This window comes from Psilocybe cubensis, chromosome 8 (assembly GCF_017499595.1).
Source record: "Psilocybe cubensis strain MGC-MH-2018 chromosome 8, whole genome shotgun sequence".
NCBI classification, from domain to species: domain Eukaryota; kingdom Fungi; phylum Basidiomycota; class Agaricomycetes; order Agaricales; family Agrocybaceae; genus Psilocybe; species Psilocybe cubensis.
Genome location: NC_063006.1, coordinates 2,061,109 through 2,080,812, shown reverse-complemented (window position 1 = coordinate 2,080,812; position 19,704 = coordinate 2,061,109). Strand labels below are relative to the sequence as shown.

General features: G+C 46.8%; 1 protein-coding gene across 1 annotated transcript; it reads right to left on the bottom strand.

Moving 5' to 3' along the window:
* Positions 1–9,688: 9,688 nt before the first annotated feature.
* On the bottom strand, positions 9,689–13,205 carry JR316_0009159 (uncharacterized protein; the record flags this gene model as incomplete). The annotated part of the gene is made up of 3 exons (XM_047894867.1): positions 9,689–10,195; positions 10,432–11,438; positions 11,597–13,205. The coding sequence occupies 3 exons, from the start codon at positions 13,203–13,205 to the stop codon at positions 9,689–9,691; spliced, it is 3,123 nt and encodes a 1,040-aa protein (XP_047746326.1).
* Between the last annotated feature and the right edge of the window lie 6,499 nt (positions 13,206–19,704).

The window sequence follows — 19,704 nt, the reverse complement described above, 5'->3', positions numbered from 1 at the left end:
TGGGGGTGGGGCGGGTGTCATGTTCAGGTGTGAATTAAATAAACAAATATTCAGGGATATTCAGGGATAATCTTGTGGATATTGGATAGATGACGGTATGCTTAGTCGGGGTCCCTGGCCGGCCCCACTGGCAAAGTGTCCTAAGGTTGTATGTATACTCGGACAGACATTACCGGATTAAATAAACTCATGTTGAATCACCGTCGTTGTCGAGCTTGGAGGCGTCTTTTTTTTTCCTTTTTGTTTTTCGTTCCGATCCAATTATAATCTGGGGGTCTTCCATGTTCCACCAAAAACTGAAAGAAAGAAAGAAGAAAAAACACGTACGACGACGCGGTACACACCCCAGCCTACCCCGGCAGTGAGAACGTTTGTGCAATTCAAATAATTACCATACGTATATACGTACTTACATCCACTGTTACAACCACAGTCACAGTACCAAGAGATTAATCCACGCGCGTACAGGCCAAATAAACTCGTTCCACCCCACGCGTGTACGTACAATTGGAAGCCATGTTAATTGACGTTGTAGAGTGCGGTTCTGGAATCCTTGACGCATTGACGCGCCCACAGGGCGCGCCACCATCAGAATTCTTTTAGAATATGTAGAAGCCATGCCACTGGCGATATAATATACTTAAGCAGTATCTGTACAGAGTCTGGCAGTGCTACGTAGACAGGCAGTCTGAAGTTTCTCGTGCGACGATGTCTGGTTGCTCGTCTGTCCGTCGTCCGAGCGGGAATCCAGCCCCACAGCGCGTGGAATTAATTTATTTTGCCTTATTGCTGGCGACTTCTCGGAGTAAATTTGGATTGGTGATTGAAATTCAAGTGATTGGCGGAGCCTAAGAGCTAGCTGCTACAGGCTCAACTTCTCAAGCGGCCGCTCACGATATTGCAATCATGCAACTGAGGTTTCTAGATTTTTCTCTCGTCGTGGATGAATTCAATTATGCTTTAATAGCGGTGACACTTCGGCCGGATTGTGGATGCTATTGCGATACCTACGATACGGTAGATTAATCTTCAAGCTTCAGTTATGATGGTCACGTCATTTTAGCGCTGTGCGTCTTGTGGCTCTTTTTCCAGGACTCTAGTTCAAAATAAGGCGTATCCCCAGTACTCATGTGCCTGTGGGATTTTTTTTAGCTGTTTCTATTTGATAGAAAAAACTTTGAAGCGAATTGTTGAAAGCGCGTTGAAGCTTGAAGCTCGACGTCTCAGCCTTTAATACACAGAGCGTCATATTTTATCCCTTTAAATTCAATTCGTTTGTACACATATTGCGTACCTACAGCACATTAGATCTTTTGCACAACTCCGCTACTACCAACTCGGGTATTTGAAGAACATCTTTGCTACGGCTTACCTAGTACAGGTTAATGCTACCAAAAAATCATACCATGCCGCTACCCAGTAATCCATGATTTAACTCTTTTTTTGGTTACCTTGCATCAGAGTACCGCTCGTCAAATGCTAATTCTCGTTTATTTCTTAACAGACTTCTCCACTTACCATTGCTACCCTTTCTCATGGCCAAAGTCTGGGTTACTTACGTGTTTTTTCTATTTATTTAAAAACTCTAGTAACTGATACGTATACCCGACTCGCGATCGATGCCCACCCGCCCTAGAAATTACGAGAACGGGAACGGCGAACACACAAATAGCATAACATGTGTTGGCACAATTCAGCCCTAAGTCTCCTTAAGAGCTGTACACCCCAGAGATGAGAAAAGAACGGCCCGTCAAGCAATGTGCAGGGATCCCTCCTTCGCTTACAGTCTTATTCCATTTAGAATATCTTCCAAATCAAGTCTTCGACGGGGTACTGTGTTAAGCGCAGGATGAGCGTGTCTTGGCCTGGATTAGTATTATTTAACTTTGGAGTATACCTCAGTGGTTGAAAAAACGCGTTGTGTTGTTCACCGCCTCATCCAATTGCTCCACTTTGACGTGGGAGCGGACCGAAGGAAAGAATCGCCTCGACAATCGAGAACATCGTCGTTTAATTGACCTAGAACACTCGTCGTTACCTCTGTTTTCTTTTCTCATTAGAACACGTACTGGTAGGTACTAGCAGCCCATTATGATACACGGGGGCATTATTCTCAGCGGTGCCAGGAGGCCTTTCACCCACGCCTCTTTATTGCAGGTCGCTCGAATTTAAAGCCGGTGGTAGTTTTCCAGTAATTAATCAAGGATGCTTTAGTGTTTTTGAATAGTCTCTATGTGAATATCTATTTTACGCAGAAGAGTCAAATCCACACGTGCCTTAGAAACATATCTACCTATCAGATGCTAGGCGGACATAAACTGTCGTTCATCTTTCGCTGAACTTCATCCGACTCCACTTTTTGATATCAGGGCCCGTTTGTTATCGATCTTACCCCGCACTATAGGCTCCAATAAGGCAACCGAGGTTGCCACTCATGGTAATATATCTCGACTACACGATGTCATGGCAGAACATCCGTGGAAAAAGCACGCAAGTGTAGAGGCCTAGAGTACTAATTTCTCTCTCACAGAACAGTGCCATTTTCAACTACGTATTTGGTGTGCCTCGGATTGGCCAAGAACACGATTGCGCGATGTATTTCTCCGCGGGCGTAGAGTTTATCTTCTGTGTTATTTCCCTCGACGTGGGGCGGTGCTAAGATAGTTATGGGAAACCCGCCTTTTGCGGGGAGCAAAACCTAAAACTTGTTTCAAGCTTTTCCGTGTTTTACGAAGAAACAGGTAGGATAGATGTCGCTCAACCTTTACTAACGTATACCATCTCCATGAGCTTTCTAACATAAACACAATACATTGGGTGATTTTATCCCAGCACCCCAGAAGCTTTGCTCCAAGCCAGGCCTTACTAGGAGAATGTCCTCACACGCTTGTTAATTAGGGTCAAAAATGTTAATACCACCGCTTGCAACGCGTTGAATGTCGCAATGTGCGGCCGCCATGATTATTATCCCTCGTCTCACAGGAAGCTCGCATAATGTCGGTATCATCGCTCTTGCCGGCACCCTACTTGTCGTAAGGTGATTTGCTGGTAGGCAACCTCATCCACTACCCCACAAGCTTGACTAATGTCAATTTCTCCGCGTTATGGCACATCCGGAGTCCGTGGATGCATGTTTGATAATCTAAAATTATTTAGTGCTACAGTATACTACAAATTGTCGTTTGAAATCTAGTCTTATTTAATATACCTTTTGACTGATTTACCATTAGATTTACTTTGTATTTTTCTCACAACTAAAAACCAAATTCTGCTCACTCACGCATTGATCCTCAGAAATATCATTACTTGGCAGACAATACCTGCTGTCGTTCATGTTGACAACGGCATATAGGGGCTCCTAATTATATAATAAGCGCCCACAACGCTCCACAACGCGGCTGCAAGGCATATGCCGGATGATTTGATGCGCCACCACATTTGCTCTCTGCTTCGTCATCGACTTGTTTGCCATGACCTTTTAATCAAAGTTTGTTTGATGACACTGTCTTTTTGGATGTTAGTATACGAGCTTCGAAAGTTGACTGTCTCGATGCTACGGCGAGCAAATGGGTTCTGGAATTCATCGGACCCGTGATTCCTTAGCATGACGTGTGATTGTGGGCGAAGAGAGATATAGAATGTCCACATTGGTCGATTTCTGAGGAGAGATGGGTATAGTTCCCTTGTATTTGGTAAAGAAAAAATGCACATATTTAGCAGCCAGGTGGTTCTAAGTACCGACTATTTAAATGGACATCGGAAATCAAACTTATACACCCTAAATCTTTAGGCATCTGTTTTCTATTTAGTTTGAGACTCAATAGTGCTAACTTCTTTCTCCGAGGGCCTTTTCCCTCAGGAGCTCTGTGGGACTCTCATCCCTACCCTTTGGCTATAAATACACTCTTTAAAGTATGGTGCAAGTTTCGAAGGCTAAACCGTCCCTCGTCATCTTAGATATTCATATAGCTCGGGGCTTACTTGCAAGCCTACCAACCAATTTAGAATGTTTCGATGATCAGCCTTGAGAAATAGGGACTTTCTCAATCATCATGCGCACCATGGACCTTTTAAACAGGATCAGTCTTAATCAGGCTTGTAGTCCTGTCATGGATCTCAGCCCGCCCTTCGGTATCGCATGACTGGTTGAGCCGGAGTCATAGTGCGACTAATGTATAGTGCAAAGGCTTCTCCGGCTCCTCTAACCCGTAGTCTATGGACCTCAGGCTCCCTGCGTTCGCGAAGACCTCCATGGGTTCTGCATGACAGGTTCGTTGATCTCGGACAGGCTCTTTACAGGATTAGCGGGGCTATTCTATTGGTCCTCCGGAGGGGCTGATCAACTTCCGCGCAACGTACGCTAACACACTCACTAATGTATGGCAGTTGAGCGTCATCTATCGAACACTTGATATCCGCTTCAGAACTCAGGAGCTTCGGTTCATCTTTCTCCAAGTTTCAGAGCTGCGCATCTGTGTAGTCCATGCACGCCAGTTGCATTAGCGTGTCCGGAAAAACCACTGGTGTGCTGTGATCAAAAAAATCGGACGAGATACAGGCGAGAGAAGGCCACAAGGCTCGCATTTCACAAGTCACATCTTAACGATCTTGGGGTGACCTGCCACCTTGCTCGTAGCACCATCGATGGGTGATGGTCGCGCAGTGGTATGGGTGTGTCCCCTCGAGATCCTCGAGGGAACGCTCATTTGCTATTATGCTTTAATCAGATATCGAAACAAATATGTGTTCACAATGGACGAGAATCATAAGACCTTCTGTAGATCAGTCTGCGAACCGTCGCCTGGGGGTAGTACTCCTGAACAATCGAGCTCGATAACTCCATAGGATGCATTGTGCGAGGATTTTGAGGTAGGGTGGTCTGCGATTTCCACCTGCGATTGGATTGGATTCAACAAAAAACAGGGGGCGTCTCTTCGGCGGCCGGGTCCCGGTAATAGTAAAACTATACAGCTGTTAATATTGACATAAGATTGTACCAGTTTCCCACCTACCTGGACGCGAAGAAATAAGGGTCCGTGCCCTTTATGGTGCTGTGCCTCTGAGTGTCTGTGCCTCGAGGCCATTTAGGTTTTCTGCACTAGACCACAAAACAATGGACTCTAACCGTCTTATTTTTGGACTGGTTATTTATCCTTTTTGGCTTCTGAGAGACATCATCCGGTATGAGTGTGTATCTGTACGTCTGATGAATTTTAGTGGTTCAGGGATTCAGTGATGATTGAATTAGATGAATGTGTGAAGGTATTAATTTCTGCTGATAAGCTGTCAATCTTATCGTATTGACATAACAAATCATTCGGCCTTTCGGCTTGTCTCTCCCATTGTTCGTGGAATGAGGCACGACTCACACAATGTTTTTCAGGAGGTGAGCAAGTACTGCCACTAGTCTGGTCTGGGGAGACAATATATTACACGTGTATGTAATTCCGTCAACTCATGTCGTGTACGTGATTTATTACGAACAAAAGTCACCCTTTTTATAAACTCTCTTTCGGTTGCGATTTTGTGATAACTTGCGATTGTCATAAGGCAGAATATAGATTATTTGTATATGATGCCATACACTCGTCAGACTCGTTAGAGGTGCGTGTATATGTGTGGCGCGTGCACTGCATCCGTCGTGTGCCAATTCGCCTACACCAACAGCTTCTAAAGCAGCTCGAATCGCACTGGCAGCACGAGGTCCAGACCCATTGTTCCTCAAGTGATCTTTCCATCTATTCAGATAACTCAATAAGCGGCGTATCTTTGAAATGTTAGAGGTTAGATGTCCCATGAGACTTCTCTGTCAGAAGTCAAATCTGTGAGTACTCTGGATCTGTTCACTGGACATGGGTGCTGATTTGAAGGGTCTTTATCAGTCTGCGTAATCTGTAAAATCCGTTCTCCGTTCTCCGTTCTCCTCCGCTTCGACATGTTCTGACAGGTATGTTGCATCAAAATCAAGTTGGATTATTCGTGAATATATCTATAGTGCCCTCTCATCGTCTCCTACAGCTGAACTCTACACCTCCATCTATACCAGTGGACCTAAGCGGAGAAAACCAAAGCTAATAAAGGTATGCAAACTTTGACATCTCCCAATACAATCAATCAATCACTGCACATCGACGTCTAATTCGAAACGACCCAACAACCGACCCTGCAATCACAAAAATAAGATTACACACAACGAGGCCAGCCGGGTGCATGCCCTGGGCATCCCCTGATCATCTGTCATCTGTTTTTATCGAGAAGAAAGACACACACTCTCGGCCTATCACCTTGAACAGTTGCTCGCCAAAAAAAAAGAGGGACGATCTTGGCGATTTAGGGGTGTCTTTCTATTTATAATTATAGTGACATTTCCAATGACGGGATTATTTCGCGGGTTCGCATTTCGAGGGGAGGAGGACGGGTGGACGGGGAAAGGGACAGGGTACGGAGTCAGCTGCCTATACATACTTTGGATGGGACTCTAGACGTGAATTTAACCCAGAAAGATAGTGATCCCCGATTTTATGATGATAATCGCTGAATATGCCACCTATTGATGTTTGGTTTTGGCGTTTTTCGAGTATATACTGATGGAACCTTTACTGGCAGCATTATCGTTCATATGATCATGATCGAGACAGAGTATACAGGCCGTGCAGCGCTTCAAAATGAGAAGGCTGCACTCAAACGCGCTGTCTGCTCAGTAATGCGAATCCCCACGAAATATGAATCCCATGACACTCAGCATCATCCTGAGGCTGTGGTCTCCCAATTCTCCTAACCGTATATTCTCTCAGAAGTACCTCGGCCCCGACCCCGGTGACCATTGTCAATTAATCATGTCAAGAGAACTGGGGTCGAAAGTTGTAGAATTATGAAGAACAATACTAGTAGTGATTAATACGTAAAAAAACATACGTGAATTCCGATCGCGAGAGCGTGAAGAAACACAATTTTTGTGTCGATTTTGATAGTGGGCACTGCCATGCTGGGTTGAAAGGGGCAACAAGAAATGTCAGTGCATGTAAGTGCATGTAAGTGCACGTCGGCACTGACATGCGCTGACAATATAATGTCTATGCACTGACATGCACTGACATCACTTAGGATTTGTGAAAAAGTTGAAGTCTGTACTTATATAAAATGAAACTGTGTTCAGTGCAGGATTACTTAGACGGATTTTGAATGTATTATAAGCGTCTAGAAATCTACTATCCTCCTAGAATTATCTCTATACTGAATACCAAGAGTTGATGCACTGACACATGCACTGACCGCCAAGCAATTGCACTGACTTTGCACTGACATGCACTGACGGTGCACTCACATGCACTGACATACACTGACCTTCATTAATGGTGCACTGACGATGCACTGACATAGTTTTTACCTTATAATCATGTTATCTTTTATTTCAAATGAAGAACACAATTTTAGGTAAGTAGACTGTATGAGTTTCCTCTGGTCCATCAGCTGTTCCCAAGACCCGCTTGACTAGGGTGCTTCAATGGGACTTTGTAATTCCCTTTCCCTTTCAGCTGTGACATGGGGACATCGAAATACTTACTAGAAATCCGCACCCCAAGCCAAGGCCAATACCAAAGCATTGTTGCGCCTGCAGCCAAGGATGATCCCAAATCATTGTCAAACAGGATCAGTTATACACTGGAATACTCTGAGGCGCCTATTTAATGATTCCAATACAATTCATTCATTCTTCCCACATCTATGCTTGATTTAGTACACCAGATTGTTACTTGAAAATGTAGAGAATATATATTTACTTCTATATCTTGTTATTTAGCTATGCCTGACCCAGAAACTCCGAGACCATATGCTTTAATCATCCCCAAGTTAACTTTCTCACGGCCCCAATTTAACAAGTTCAAATTTTGCCACCACACCATCACGATGAACTAACCAATGCACTAACATAACCCTGCACGCACAGGCATGTACTGACACACCATGACCAACTTATAGATTATTGGAAACATGCACTGACATTGCACTGACATTGCACTGACATTACTGTGGTATGCACTGACATGCACTGACCGCACTGACATTGCACTGACATTTTCCAGTGCCCGGTTGAAAGACTTGAGAACTTAAAACTTCGAAAACAAGCAAAGGATATAAAACGGGCGTGTGAAGCAAAACCTTTATAACCTTGCTGTCTGTCCGAACATAGCAAATACACCAATACTGGCAAGGTAAAAGAGACAATTAACTTGAAGACCATCAACTCAGAAAGCATCGATAGGTAGATACGGTGACTCCGAGGATGGATGGATGGATGATAGACGCGTGATGCATGTCAATGCGCGTGCACATGCGCAGTGGGATGTGGATATAAAAAACGTAACAGAAAATATGAGATGAAGAAAAGAGCGTTGAACGGTGCGTTGAGGCCAGCCTGGGTTTACATGTACATGCACACGTTACACGCTCGCATGCGCGCCGCGGCGTGTGGTCGACGCGTCCAATCGTCCAACCAATCGCTCAATCGCTCACTTTATGAGGCAAATCAGACAAAGCGCAAGTGCGAGTGCGAGTGCAAGTACAAGTGAAGTGAACGGTGCCAACCGCGCGAAACAGCGCATCGACGTCTTACGCCCAGAGTTTATACAGTAAACCCCTTAATTAGAGTTTAAAGTTTAAAGTTTAAAAATCTCGGTCACACAAAACGTTGAAAAACAATCAAAAAACCGGAAGAAAATTTGAAAAAATCAATAAATAAAAAAGTACAGAAATATGGAAATATGGAAATACAGAAATATTGAATATCGAAATAGAGAGATATGTGACAACTGGAATATTACAAATTAACGACGCCGGAGGAATGCAATTTGTAATTTGCAAAAGGGGCCATTGCCCATGTGGCACGAGAATGAGATTGTGGGTCCGGCAATTCACCTTCCGCTTCTGGAAATTTCTAATTTCTAATTTCTGGTGGACAATGCGATGCAATGTCAACCAGCTTTACGCTTCTGTGTTACCCAAAGAAACAGAAAAAAACGATTGAAAGATGTACGTGTAGATCATAGTATAACGCAGCTACTTTCCCTCAGCAACTCATCATGCATCAAGTACAACTCAAAACTCAAAATCTAAACTCAAACCCAAATTCCATCCCACCAACAAAAAGGAGGCTCAAAAATTTTTATGTTACGCAGTGTCGGTACACCAAAAAAAAAATTTAAAATTATGTCTACATGTATAACTGTAACTTTAAGTGTACATGTATAAGTGTAAGTGTATATGTATGTGTATGTATGTGACAAATTACAATACAATGTGCGATACAATGCGATAACAAAACTCCTGTTTTCTCTTCCCTTCCTCCTTCCCTCTTCCCGCTTACACTCCCGCACCTACCCGCCCACATGCACGCACGTCCACGCCCACGCCCACGCAGCTCCTCCACAGACACCGACACCGACACGGATACTGAAACATCTACACCCGACTCCCCTATACACCATATCTCACTGTATCCCATATCCCATATCCTATACACCCCACCTCCAAAAAAAACAAAAAAAAAAAACAAAAAAATGCAAAATCAAAAGACAAACACAAAGCAGAATCAAAACAACGACAACGACGACGACAACAGCGACAAAAGCAAAAGCAAAAGCAAAAAAAAACCCAACACCCCAACCCCCAACACGCAAAAACCAACAAGCTAACTGCTCAAAAACGACGCGACATTCCCGCCACCACTCCCATTCCCATTCCCATGCCCACCAGCACCTCCTCCTCCAGCACCGCTTCCCAAACCCACACCCACACCCACTAAACCCAGCCCTAGACCTAGATTCAAACCCAAACCCAGACCTAAACCCATCCCGCCATGTCCCACACCCTCAACGATCCCTACTCCAGCGCCCACTCCAGCGCCCACACCCCCGCCTGAACCCGAACCTATGCCTGTGTCGGGTAACGACCACCGTCTATACACGCTTCCATGCTGCGTATTCGCATGCTGATGTGTATGAGGATGTGTATGTGTATGTGCGTATGTGTGATTGAGGTGCGGGTTATGCTGCTGCTGCTGCTGATGCGGATGAGGATGGTGCTGGTGCGGATGCTGGTGCTGGTGGTGCTGGTGCGGATGAGGATGAGGATGCTGGTGCGGATGGTGCAGGTGAAATTGCTGCACAGAAGTCAACGGCAAACCCATATGGATCGTCTAGTGAATGAATGAATGAAGGGATGGGAATGAGAATGCGAACGGGTTGGAAACGGTCAAAGTCGAACGTCGAAGGAGAAAGGAGACAGAAAAGCAAACGGAAAAGAAAGAGAAAGCAAACGGAAATGCAAAAAAAACATCCCGTCAGTTTCAATTTCATTTCAATCTTTACTCCAAACAACTCATCTCATCCCCAAGGGATAAAGAAAAAAGAAAAAGCAAAAAGTTGGGCTTACCTCTGCTGTTCCTGATGTTCCCGCTCCTCCTCCTCCTCCTCCTCCTCCTCCTCCTCCTGCTGCTGTTCCCGTTGTTGCTGCTGACCCTGTTCCAGCTGACCCCGTCCCCGTTCCTCCTCCCGCTGATCCCGTCCCCGCCCCTGTTCCTCCTCCCGCTGCCCCTATCCCAGCCCCCGTCATTCCAGTCGTCGAACTCGTCGAAGTCGCAACCGTCGAACCGGTCGAATACGCACTACCATCACCGCCCGCCCCCACACCCACACTAGCGCTGACACCGACACCGGCGCTGACACTAGGACTAGCCGAACCAGCATTACTCGCGTTACTCGGCGTGTACACCCTCAGCGGTAACCCCGCCTGGGAAGGTAACACCGACTGCGAAGCCAAACCAGACTGTGAAGCCAACCCCAACGAAAGCGGCATCTGCACCTGCGAAGGTAGCTGCGAAGGCAACTGCAACTGCAGCCCGAGAGATCCCAACGACGGCTCTTCGTACTCGTACCCGTTCTCATACCCGTCCTCAAACTCCTGACTCTGGCTCTGGCTCTGGGTGTGGGCCTGACTCTCGCTCTGGCTCTCCCCGCGCATACGCCTGATGTATCTGAACGGCTGCGACTGCGACTGCGACTGCCCACCTCCGCCGTTGACATTGGAGTCCGAGCTAAATATATGCTGGTGCTGCTGCTGCTGAGAATGAGAATGCTGATGATGATGATGTAGATGCTGGGAATGCTGCTGGTGCTGGGAATGCTGCTGGTGCTGGGAATGCTGCTGCTGGTGGTGTTGCGCGAACTCCTGACTTGGACTCTGGCTCTGGTTGTGCTGCTGCTGTGTATGGCTAGGACTCGGACTCTGGCTCTGGCTCTGGCTTTGGATCGGACTCTGACTCTGACCCTGGCACTGGATCTGCTGCTGCTGCTGTGCATACGAAAGCGAAACACCATGCCCATGCCCATGCGTCTGCTGATAATGATGCAAACTCTTCCTCAAATACGGATGCGACGCGGCTGTAAACCGTGAAAAAAAAAATCCATGAAAAGATAGTCAGCTAGCTGCTCGTATGCGAAAAACAAGAAACGAAACCAAAAAAAAAACCAAAAAAAAAAAAAACAAGGAAAGAGAACAAAAAAAAAATAAATTGCGGAAGTACGAAAAATAGGCTTACTGGTGTGGAGTCTTTGGATACGCATCGGTGTCAGCGTTACATTCGTCTGGTGCGCGTTTTGGTGGTGCGCGTTTTGGTGTTGGTGTGCGTGCGCATGCGCATGAGGATGTGCATTTTGGTGGGCGTGCGCGTACTCTATCCCGAGCATTGGTACGACACCGGCGCCTGCGCTGCCTGTGGAAAATGCTTGATGCTGGTTGTCGACAAACATGCTATGCTGCTGCTGATACTGCTCGTGCATGGCGGAGGCGGAGGAGACGGATGAGTGCGAGGCTGTAGAGGAGTGCGAGGTGGAGGCCGAGGCCGAGGCATCCCAAGGCGACGCGGGAGAGCTCGAGCTCGAGATTGGTCCCTTGTACCTCTCGTGCTTTCGCTCCGACTCGTGCTCGTATTCGTACTCGCGCTTGAGCTTGTACTCATACCTGTGCTCGCGCTCATACTCGTACTCAAGTTCCAACTCGCGCTCGTGCTTGTGCCCGTGCCCCAATTCGCGCTCGCGCTCGTGCCCCAAGTCGTGCTCGTGCTCGTAGACACCATGCGCGCGCAGCGGGCTGTCGGTGCATGATGGTGTGTGCACGGAGCGCGTCGTTGAGGTGCTTATTCCTGTGCTCGCGCTGGTGGCTTCGCGTTCGTGGTCATCCTCATGCAGCTCGTCTCTCCCTCCCTCCCTACCCCGCTCGGGGTACCCTGCGTCGGAACCACGCGCGACAGACCTTCGTCTCCTATCGCACCTGGACAAAGAGATGTCGCGGTCGCGGTCGTCGTCGTCGTACAGATCGTCGTACGGATCGTCGGGGTGCAAGGAGAAGCTGGGGGAGAAGCTGCGCAGTTGCAGGTGGTCTGTGAGGGTGAGTGTGAGGTCCGGCGTCTCGCGGAGGTGGAACGGGGCGTGGACGGGGATGGGGATGGGGCCGGGGAGGAGGAGGTCGTGTTTGCGCTCGGTGAGTGCGGAGGAGGGCGTGGTGATGGTGTCCTCTGTCGCTGCATCTCCATCCTGAGCTGGGCCGGTGATATCGAGCTGGAACTCGAACATCAACGGCTCCTCCTCGAGCGGGTGGGCTTCGCCGCCCCATGCCGCGTTGGTGTGTTTGGTGCCATCTGAACCAACAGGGCTCTCGCTCCCTTCCGTCGAGTTGGAGTTGACGCTGAGACTGTGCATGGAGAAGGGGTTGAGCCGGAATACACCCATCATCTCGCGCATCTCTTTGCTTGCTTGGGTGGCGCGCAGGGGGACCTCTGTGGGTGGGGCGAGGGTGTGCAGGGAGGAGCATGGTTGTTGGTGGTTGTGTTGATGTTGGTAGGGGGATGCAGGGTGGGAGAGGGGGAGGGAGGGGGAGGGGGAGGGGTAGAGGGAGGAGAGCTCGATGATGAAGCGGGTGTCTGGGTCGTCGGGTTCGATTTTGACTGCTGGATGGGAGACGGGCACGGGGGCGGGCACAGAGGCGGAGGTGGGAGATGTGGATGGAGCGGGGTCGGAGGCATAGTCTGATGCAGGGGATGGGTCGCGATTGGGAGAAGTGCGAAAGGCGTAGGAGGGTGGAAAGTAGAGTGGCCAGGGGGAGTTGTGCTCGTTGTGATAGAAGGGCTGCTGCGAAAAGACATGGGACATGGAGGGAGGGGGTTCACACAAGATATCATTTACCGGGATTTAAAGAGAACAGAGAACAGTGTACAATGTATATTCCAAACCTCCTACTCTTTTTTTTTTCTTTTCTTCTTCTCTCGCACCGAGGATCATTGTCTCTTTCAGGATTTAACAAGACAGATCTGCGATTTACGATTGCGATTGCGATTGCGATTTAAACTGGCAAGGCAAGTATTTGAGGACATGCGACTCACCCCCTCCCTCCCTCATCCGCATTTGGGTTCACCGCAAGGTAGGGATCCACAACATACGCCACCGCGTGATCTTTCAATCTCCGCTATCCCCCTCTTCCCGTTCTTTGGCGCACCCCTTCGTCCCATCCTATCCCACCCCGGGATCTTAGACGAGCCCGCGTACAGCTAGGATTTCATCCGTTTACCGTCTGTTGTCTGTTGTCCTTTTGCTCCGGACTTGAGCTTGATCGTCCCACTCCCAGTGTGAGTTCGTGAGATAGTATAGATACTAGATAATCGAGTGCACCAACTAGCCCCTTTGTGTATGACTATCACTATCACTATCACTATGATGGACTTGTTAGATAGATCTGCTCTTTTAATGTGCACTGCTTTTTGGGTTTGGGTTTGGGTTTTGATTTGTGTTTCTCACTCTCACTGGAATCTGACGGCTTGGGATTGGGGATTGGTGGTGCTCCCGCTATGTATCATCGAATATTTCTCTCGTCGCCTCCTCCTCCTCCTCCCCCTCCTCTCCCTTCTGCTGCTGATGCTGGTGCTGGTGGCGCTGCTGGTGGTGGAAGGACAGAAGCGGGAGCGGAAGAATGACAGTAGTCAATATTGCTCTGTCGTCGTGTCCGAGTAGGAAAATTATCGGTCGCATTCACATTTACATTTGGATTTACATTTTCCTTTGCCTTTACTTATTTTTTGCGTTTGCTTCTGCGTTTGCGTGTGCGTTTGTTTTTGCTTAAATTTGCTTTTGTCTTTGAACCGAATATCAAGGTGAATTAACGGTGCTAATCATAGCATAGCATAGTAACAAGGGAGAAGGAGGTGGGTTGAGCCATTGTGGCAGGCAGGCGGGCGGGAGTGGGTGTCCGTTGTGTGGGTGTGTGCGTAAGGTGTGTGGATAGATGTGTGAGTAGGCGTGTGGATAGATGTGGGTGTGTGGGTGAATAAATGGGTGTGGTTGAGTGTGGATGGGTGTAGGTGGGTACATGGGTTTATTATGAGTCGATATGATAACATCATTTATCCTCCCAGCACCATTACCAGCACAGCCTGACAGAGTGAGATGAGACGAGACGAGACGAGACGAACCTGAGCTCTCACTGTGTCAGTGGGTGTGGGATGGGAAGGGAGGGTATTTAATAATTAGAGTTTAACCGTATCTCCGTCTCTTTTCTCCTTTTTCTCCTTTTTCTTCAAGTTCTTTTCCTTCCTTTTTCTTCTTTTTCGCTCCTTTTTGTGGTGTTATTTTTGCATTTTTGGCAATATGTCATTATGTTACAGTTACAGTTACAGTTACACCTATTGACCCCGCAGGACATGATCATGACGCGGACGCGGACTGGATTGTGTGCCTGGATATTGAGCTGGAGTTGAATATCTGAATTACCAGCTCAGAGGGACACGGACATAAACACGGAAAGGAACACGGACACGGACAGAAACCTGCCCACGCCGCTCATTCCGACGTGCGCGCTGCTGCTGCTAACCTAGCTGTTAGCTGCTCTTTAAACCTTTTCAAGTTACGGGTTACATGAAGATACAAGGTAAAGAGGCTTTTTGAGTGTATCCGTAGCGAACTACAATTACGATTACAATTACGATTAGAGTTGAAAGCAATTGGCGTTAGAGTTTGGATCGAGGTGATGTACTGCTGTACTGTACTGTAGAATTATACCGGATAGATTAGTGTAGGGTAGGATAGGATAGGATAGGGATATGATAAACTACCCGGAAATTTTACTATATACTGCGATTTCACTCTAGTCATATCCATATCATCCATTGTCATTGCTACTAGTATGCCGGTTTAAAAATTTAATATTTAATGCCTGCTCTGTAGAACCACCAGATTACTGGCCCAAGTCCAACTTCGAGTGCAGCTCCAAGTCCACGTCGATCTCCAAGTGCAGGTGCAAATCCAAGTGCAAGTTTAAGGTTCAAAACTAATAAAACCACTAGTACAAACTACCAAACGGTAAACGGTAAACGGTAAACCGCAATCCAGGTCCTTGTCCTCTCCTCTCCTCTCCTCTCCTGTCATGTCCTGTCCGGTCCTGTCATGTCATGTCCAGAAACCAGGACTATGACCAGAAACCAGGACCGCGACAAGTACCAGTAGTCGACACTCAAGCACTCCAAGCTATTTCAAATTTAACCATGCCATGCAGTAGGCTGGAATCTGGAGACTCTGGGGCTGATTGGAAGTGACTTATTTAGACCTGGTTTAGGTTTGGTTTTGGTTTTGATTTAGAACTTGGGATAGAGGAAACTGGGAACTTGGAATTAGAATGAGATACAGTTTTTAAGTAGCCGTGTCAATGGGCGTGTCAATGGGCGTGGTCGTGGCTGTGGCCGTGGTACGGGAATTTGGGGCGGGTTGATCTTTGGATTGGATTTGTGTTGTGTTTGGATTTGGATTCGGGGTTGGTTTAGGGATTAAGGACACTCTGATTATTTCTTTCTTTTATTTTCTTTTTTGTATTTTTTTGTGAAGAAGGAACGGAAAAGCCAGCCAGTTGCACTGTGAGCCATACCACAACTATATCACTCAACTATAAATAAGCGCTCATTAACACTTGGGATCTTATCCTACTCATACTCATATTAATTGATTGGATACAGTACACTCTTCCCCGAACCTTTCGTTTCCAATTTCACAGCATCGGCGTTGGCATTGGCATTGGCATTGCGGTGACATCCGAATTAAAAAATTCAGACTCGCATTCAGACTTAGACTCGCACTCAACAAATTGGCGAGTTGCGTTGTGTATCATGATCACGTCTCGGAATCGTCGGATCAACCCAACCCAACCTTGCTTTTAAGTTTTCGACCTTCGCCTTCGCCTTCGTCTTCGTGGATCCGATGGAGTCGTAATTAAAATTAAAAGAAAGAAAGAAAAAAGAGCAGCCGAACCTGAACGTTTAACGATTAGCAATTAACTACGCAATGTCCGGTGTACACGGTGTTGTCGCTGTCTTCTCCCATCCCATCCTTCTCCCATCCTTCTCTTCTGTTTCTCTTCTATTCTCTGATTTCTCTTCTCTTCTCTACTCTTCTATTCTCCTTTATGGTGCAGTTTGAAGTCCGACTTGCAGAGTTACCGACTCGGAAACGGATACCTTGCTTGCTTGTCATAGCTTGTCATATCTGCGCCGGGAGATGTCAGTGAGATGCCAGTGAGAGTGAGAGTGATGTCTTGTTGTGTGTGGTGTGTGGTGTGTGGTGTGTGGTGTCAGACGCCGCCCACGTTCTCCCTCCCATTCCCGTCTCCGTCTCCGTTGCAGTCTCCGTTCCGGCGGTAAAGTAGGTACGTAGTGTGCTAAGTTGGCTGGCTGGTACGTTGGTACGTTGGTACGTTGGTTGGTTGCTGTGAAGTTAGCTCAATGGGTGATGGAGCATGCATATGGATCATAGAACATGGAAGGTTTTGATCCCTGAAGAAGCGTTTAATTTGACGATTTAGCGCTCGACTCGGATGATTTGATTTTCATTTGAGAGTGAATTGTCTGGTGCCAGTTCCGTGCTGAAAGTGAAGATCGGTTGATATCAGTCTATGGAACTGAGAGTGAGAGCGAGAGTGTATTGTCTTGTAAATCAAATTCAAATTCAAATTCATCTCTCGACGCTCGACCCTGACGTTCGACACTGACACTCGTGCTGACCCTGGAGTCTGAGTCTGAGGCACGCGTCTAAATGTAAGAAAGTTATATTAAACCAACCGTATCAACTCAGAGCACGTCTATTCGGATTAATCCTCTACTTCACACTTCACGCTTCATTGGACCATCAGTTTAAATCTCTTCAAGCATCATTGACAAGCTTCAATAATAATAATAATAATATAATCACCGTCTGTCGGGCCCAAGTTCGGATACGCCACAGAACCACTGCACCGACCGAGCCACAAAACTCAAAAACAGAGCGTTGTGGGGGAGAAAGGAAGTATGACAGTTGTACTAAGTTTAATGTCATTGTCATTTTCATTGTAATTGTTGTTGTAAATGGATGTATTGGATGTTTCAAGTGGAAGTTTAAATTTTGGCTGGATTCGTGATTCTGGTTCTTGTCGTATAGACGCAGTAAGCTTGTGCTGTGATATAAAAATAAAGTGCCGCGTATACCACTACTACTTGTATTTGGTTAGTACATGAAGGAACTCAAAAATGATGGTTGGGACTAACAGTCTAAATTGACTTGCAAGTAGCAGTGCGTCTGGACAGGGAACCTGTTTGAGACCAAGAGGCTGGTTTTTGGACTCGATGGGCGGACTACTAGACACTTTCGGGAAATTAGTTCAGTTCTGGATGAATTCAATGCGGGTTTGATCGACGTAGAAACATAGTACGCTCATCCAAGGAGCCTCAAACGGGCGTGTGTAGCCATTGAAAACCAGGAGTAAGGCTCTGTTATGTACTCAGTAACCTTGGGCTCGGTTTGGAGCACGAAAAGAGCCTGAACATCTCATAAGAGCGTGTGTATACAAGCCCAGATCAACCAGGGTCGAAGGTCTATTCCTGAGAGAATGTCGTCGTAGGTTTTTCGGTTTTCCACCGTCGACCTGAGAGCGCACGCAGTGAGATAGTACACGACATTCTCGTCACCTGCGGAAACACAAAAAAAGAGTTCTGGGGTACACATACCACAGGTCGCCTACGGCACCTTATTAATATCCTCGAAGGCTGAGACTGAGCAAGAGGGGCACACATCACAAATTGTCCAGGTGTGAGTCATGATACACTTGTGACTTAACCTTGCTGTCTGTTGCGACAAGAAGGGGCGGCTTCCAATTGGTGGGGTTGAGCCTAATCCGCGCTGAAATGCCCGGACAAAAATAGGTGTGATATAAGCTTTTTCATACAGTCTGCAAGGGCACTCGCCGTCCAGCGTGAACAACGCGCGGGGGGCTCGATATAAGACCCTCCCTATTGAAACTCGTATCGCTATTATAATAATGTACGTCGAGGGTACGGCCCTCTTCCATTCAGCTTGGTATAAACCGTCAACTTGGCGGGATCTGGGGTTGGTTGGTTGGTGGGGGAGAAAAATAGGGCACCATGGGCGTTTTTGCAAGGTGTCTGACCAGTCGACCGAAAGAGTCGCTTTTTTGACTTGTCGTTTCCGGCATGGACATGGACGTTTGATATACATGCGAGTTTCTGCGATCGATGTAGTGTACGCCGATAACGTGCATAAAGGTAGCTGTCAAATCTGTTCATTTAACCATTTACCGCCGGCATTCTAGGCATACAGCGGCTCTGAACCTCGGGACGCAAGGTTGCGAATAACGTTGGTAAATCTTTTTTTCTTGTGTGTGTCCGGGATATCAAGTGTAAGAGAAAAGGCACTGTATATGCCCTTTCGAGCGCATTAACAGCGGTCAGCTGAGCCATTTGTGATGACCGTCGCGAGTTGTGTGACAGATGTCCATCAAGCTCGTCTATGTGTATAAAACCAGGCCACAAAAACCTGACTAGAAGCCAACGGCGATCAAGATTTCAGGTGTATGTATAGCTACCATTGAAACAAAAAATACAACCAGGGCCCATTTCATATGTGTTTAAAGCATGGTCTATAGTTTCTTTCTGTGAAAAGAAGGGTGATAGTTTTCATGAACTAAAAAAAAAGACATTGGGTCATCTATCTTCTAAGGCGTTTTTCTATTTGGCAGAATAGACGGCGAGCAGTTCAGACGTTTTTTAGGTATGCCTGAATGTGCTTTGTTATGTTACAACAGAGATAGTGGCGTGTTTGTACCCTCGGGTCCAACCTCATCAATACCCCCTCGCACCCACTCGCAGTTTAACTCAATAGGCATACCGTAATTGATCATCATGAGACACTGTGTTTTGAGCGGTTTTAACCTCTCAGAGGACCGGGGACTCCGATAAATTGCATTGGCGTGGTGCTCGTCTCATGACAAAGAAAAGCAAATGGTGAATAATTTGAAGTTCAAAACGGAGATGAAATGATTTAAGCTCAGATTGAACTTCGTTATCCCGCGTGGCGCATCACCTATGGCACTGTCCATACCTTTATCACGGAGATAGTGTCAAATTGCTCCAATACTATGTACCCCTCTTGTTTAATCAAGTCTCCAAAATGCTTCGTAGGAGCTCAGATTTTAATCTGTATCGCTATTTAGTGGCAATGACTAGATAAAAGCTGCCTGGCATCCCCTATGTTCCCATCTGGAATTATCTCGTGAGGTGGGTTCCAGTACCTCTAAAGCACATGTAGTAGTAGCAGCGCATAGTTCCTCTGGTATCTTCATTAG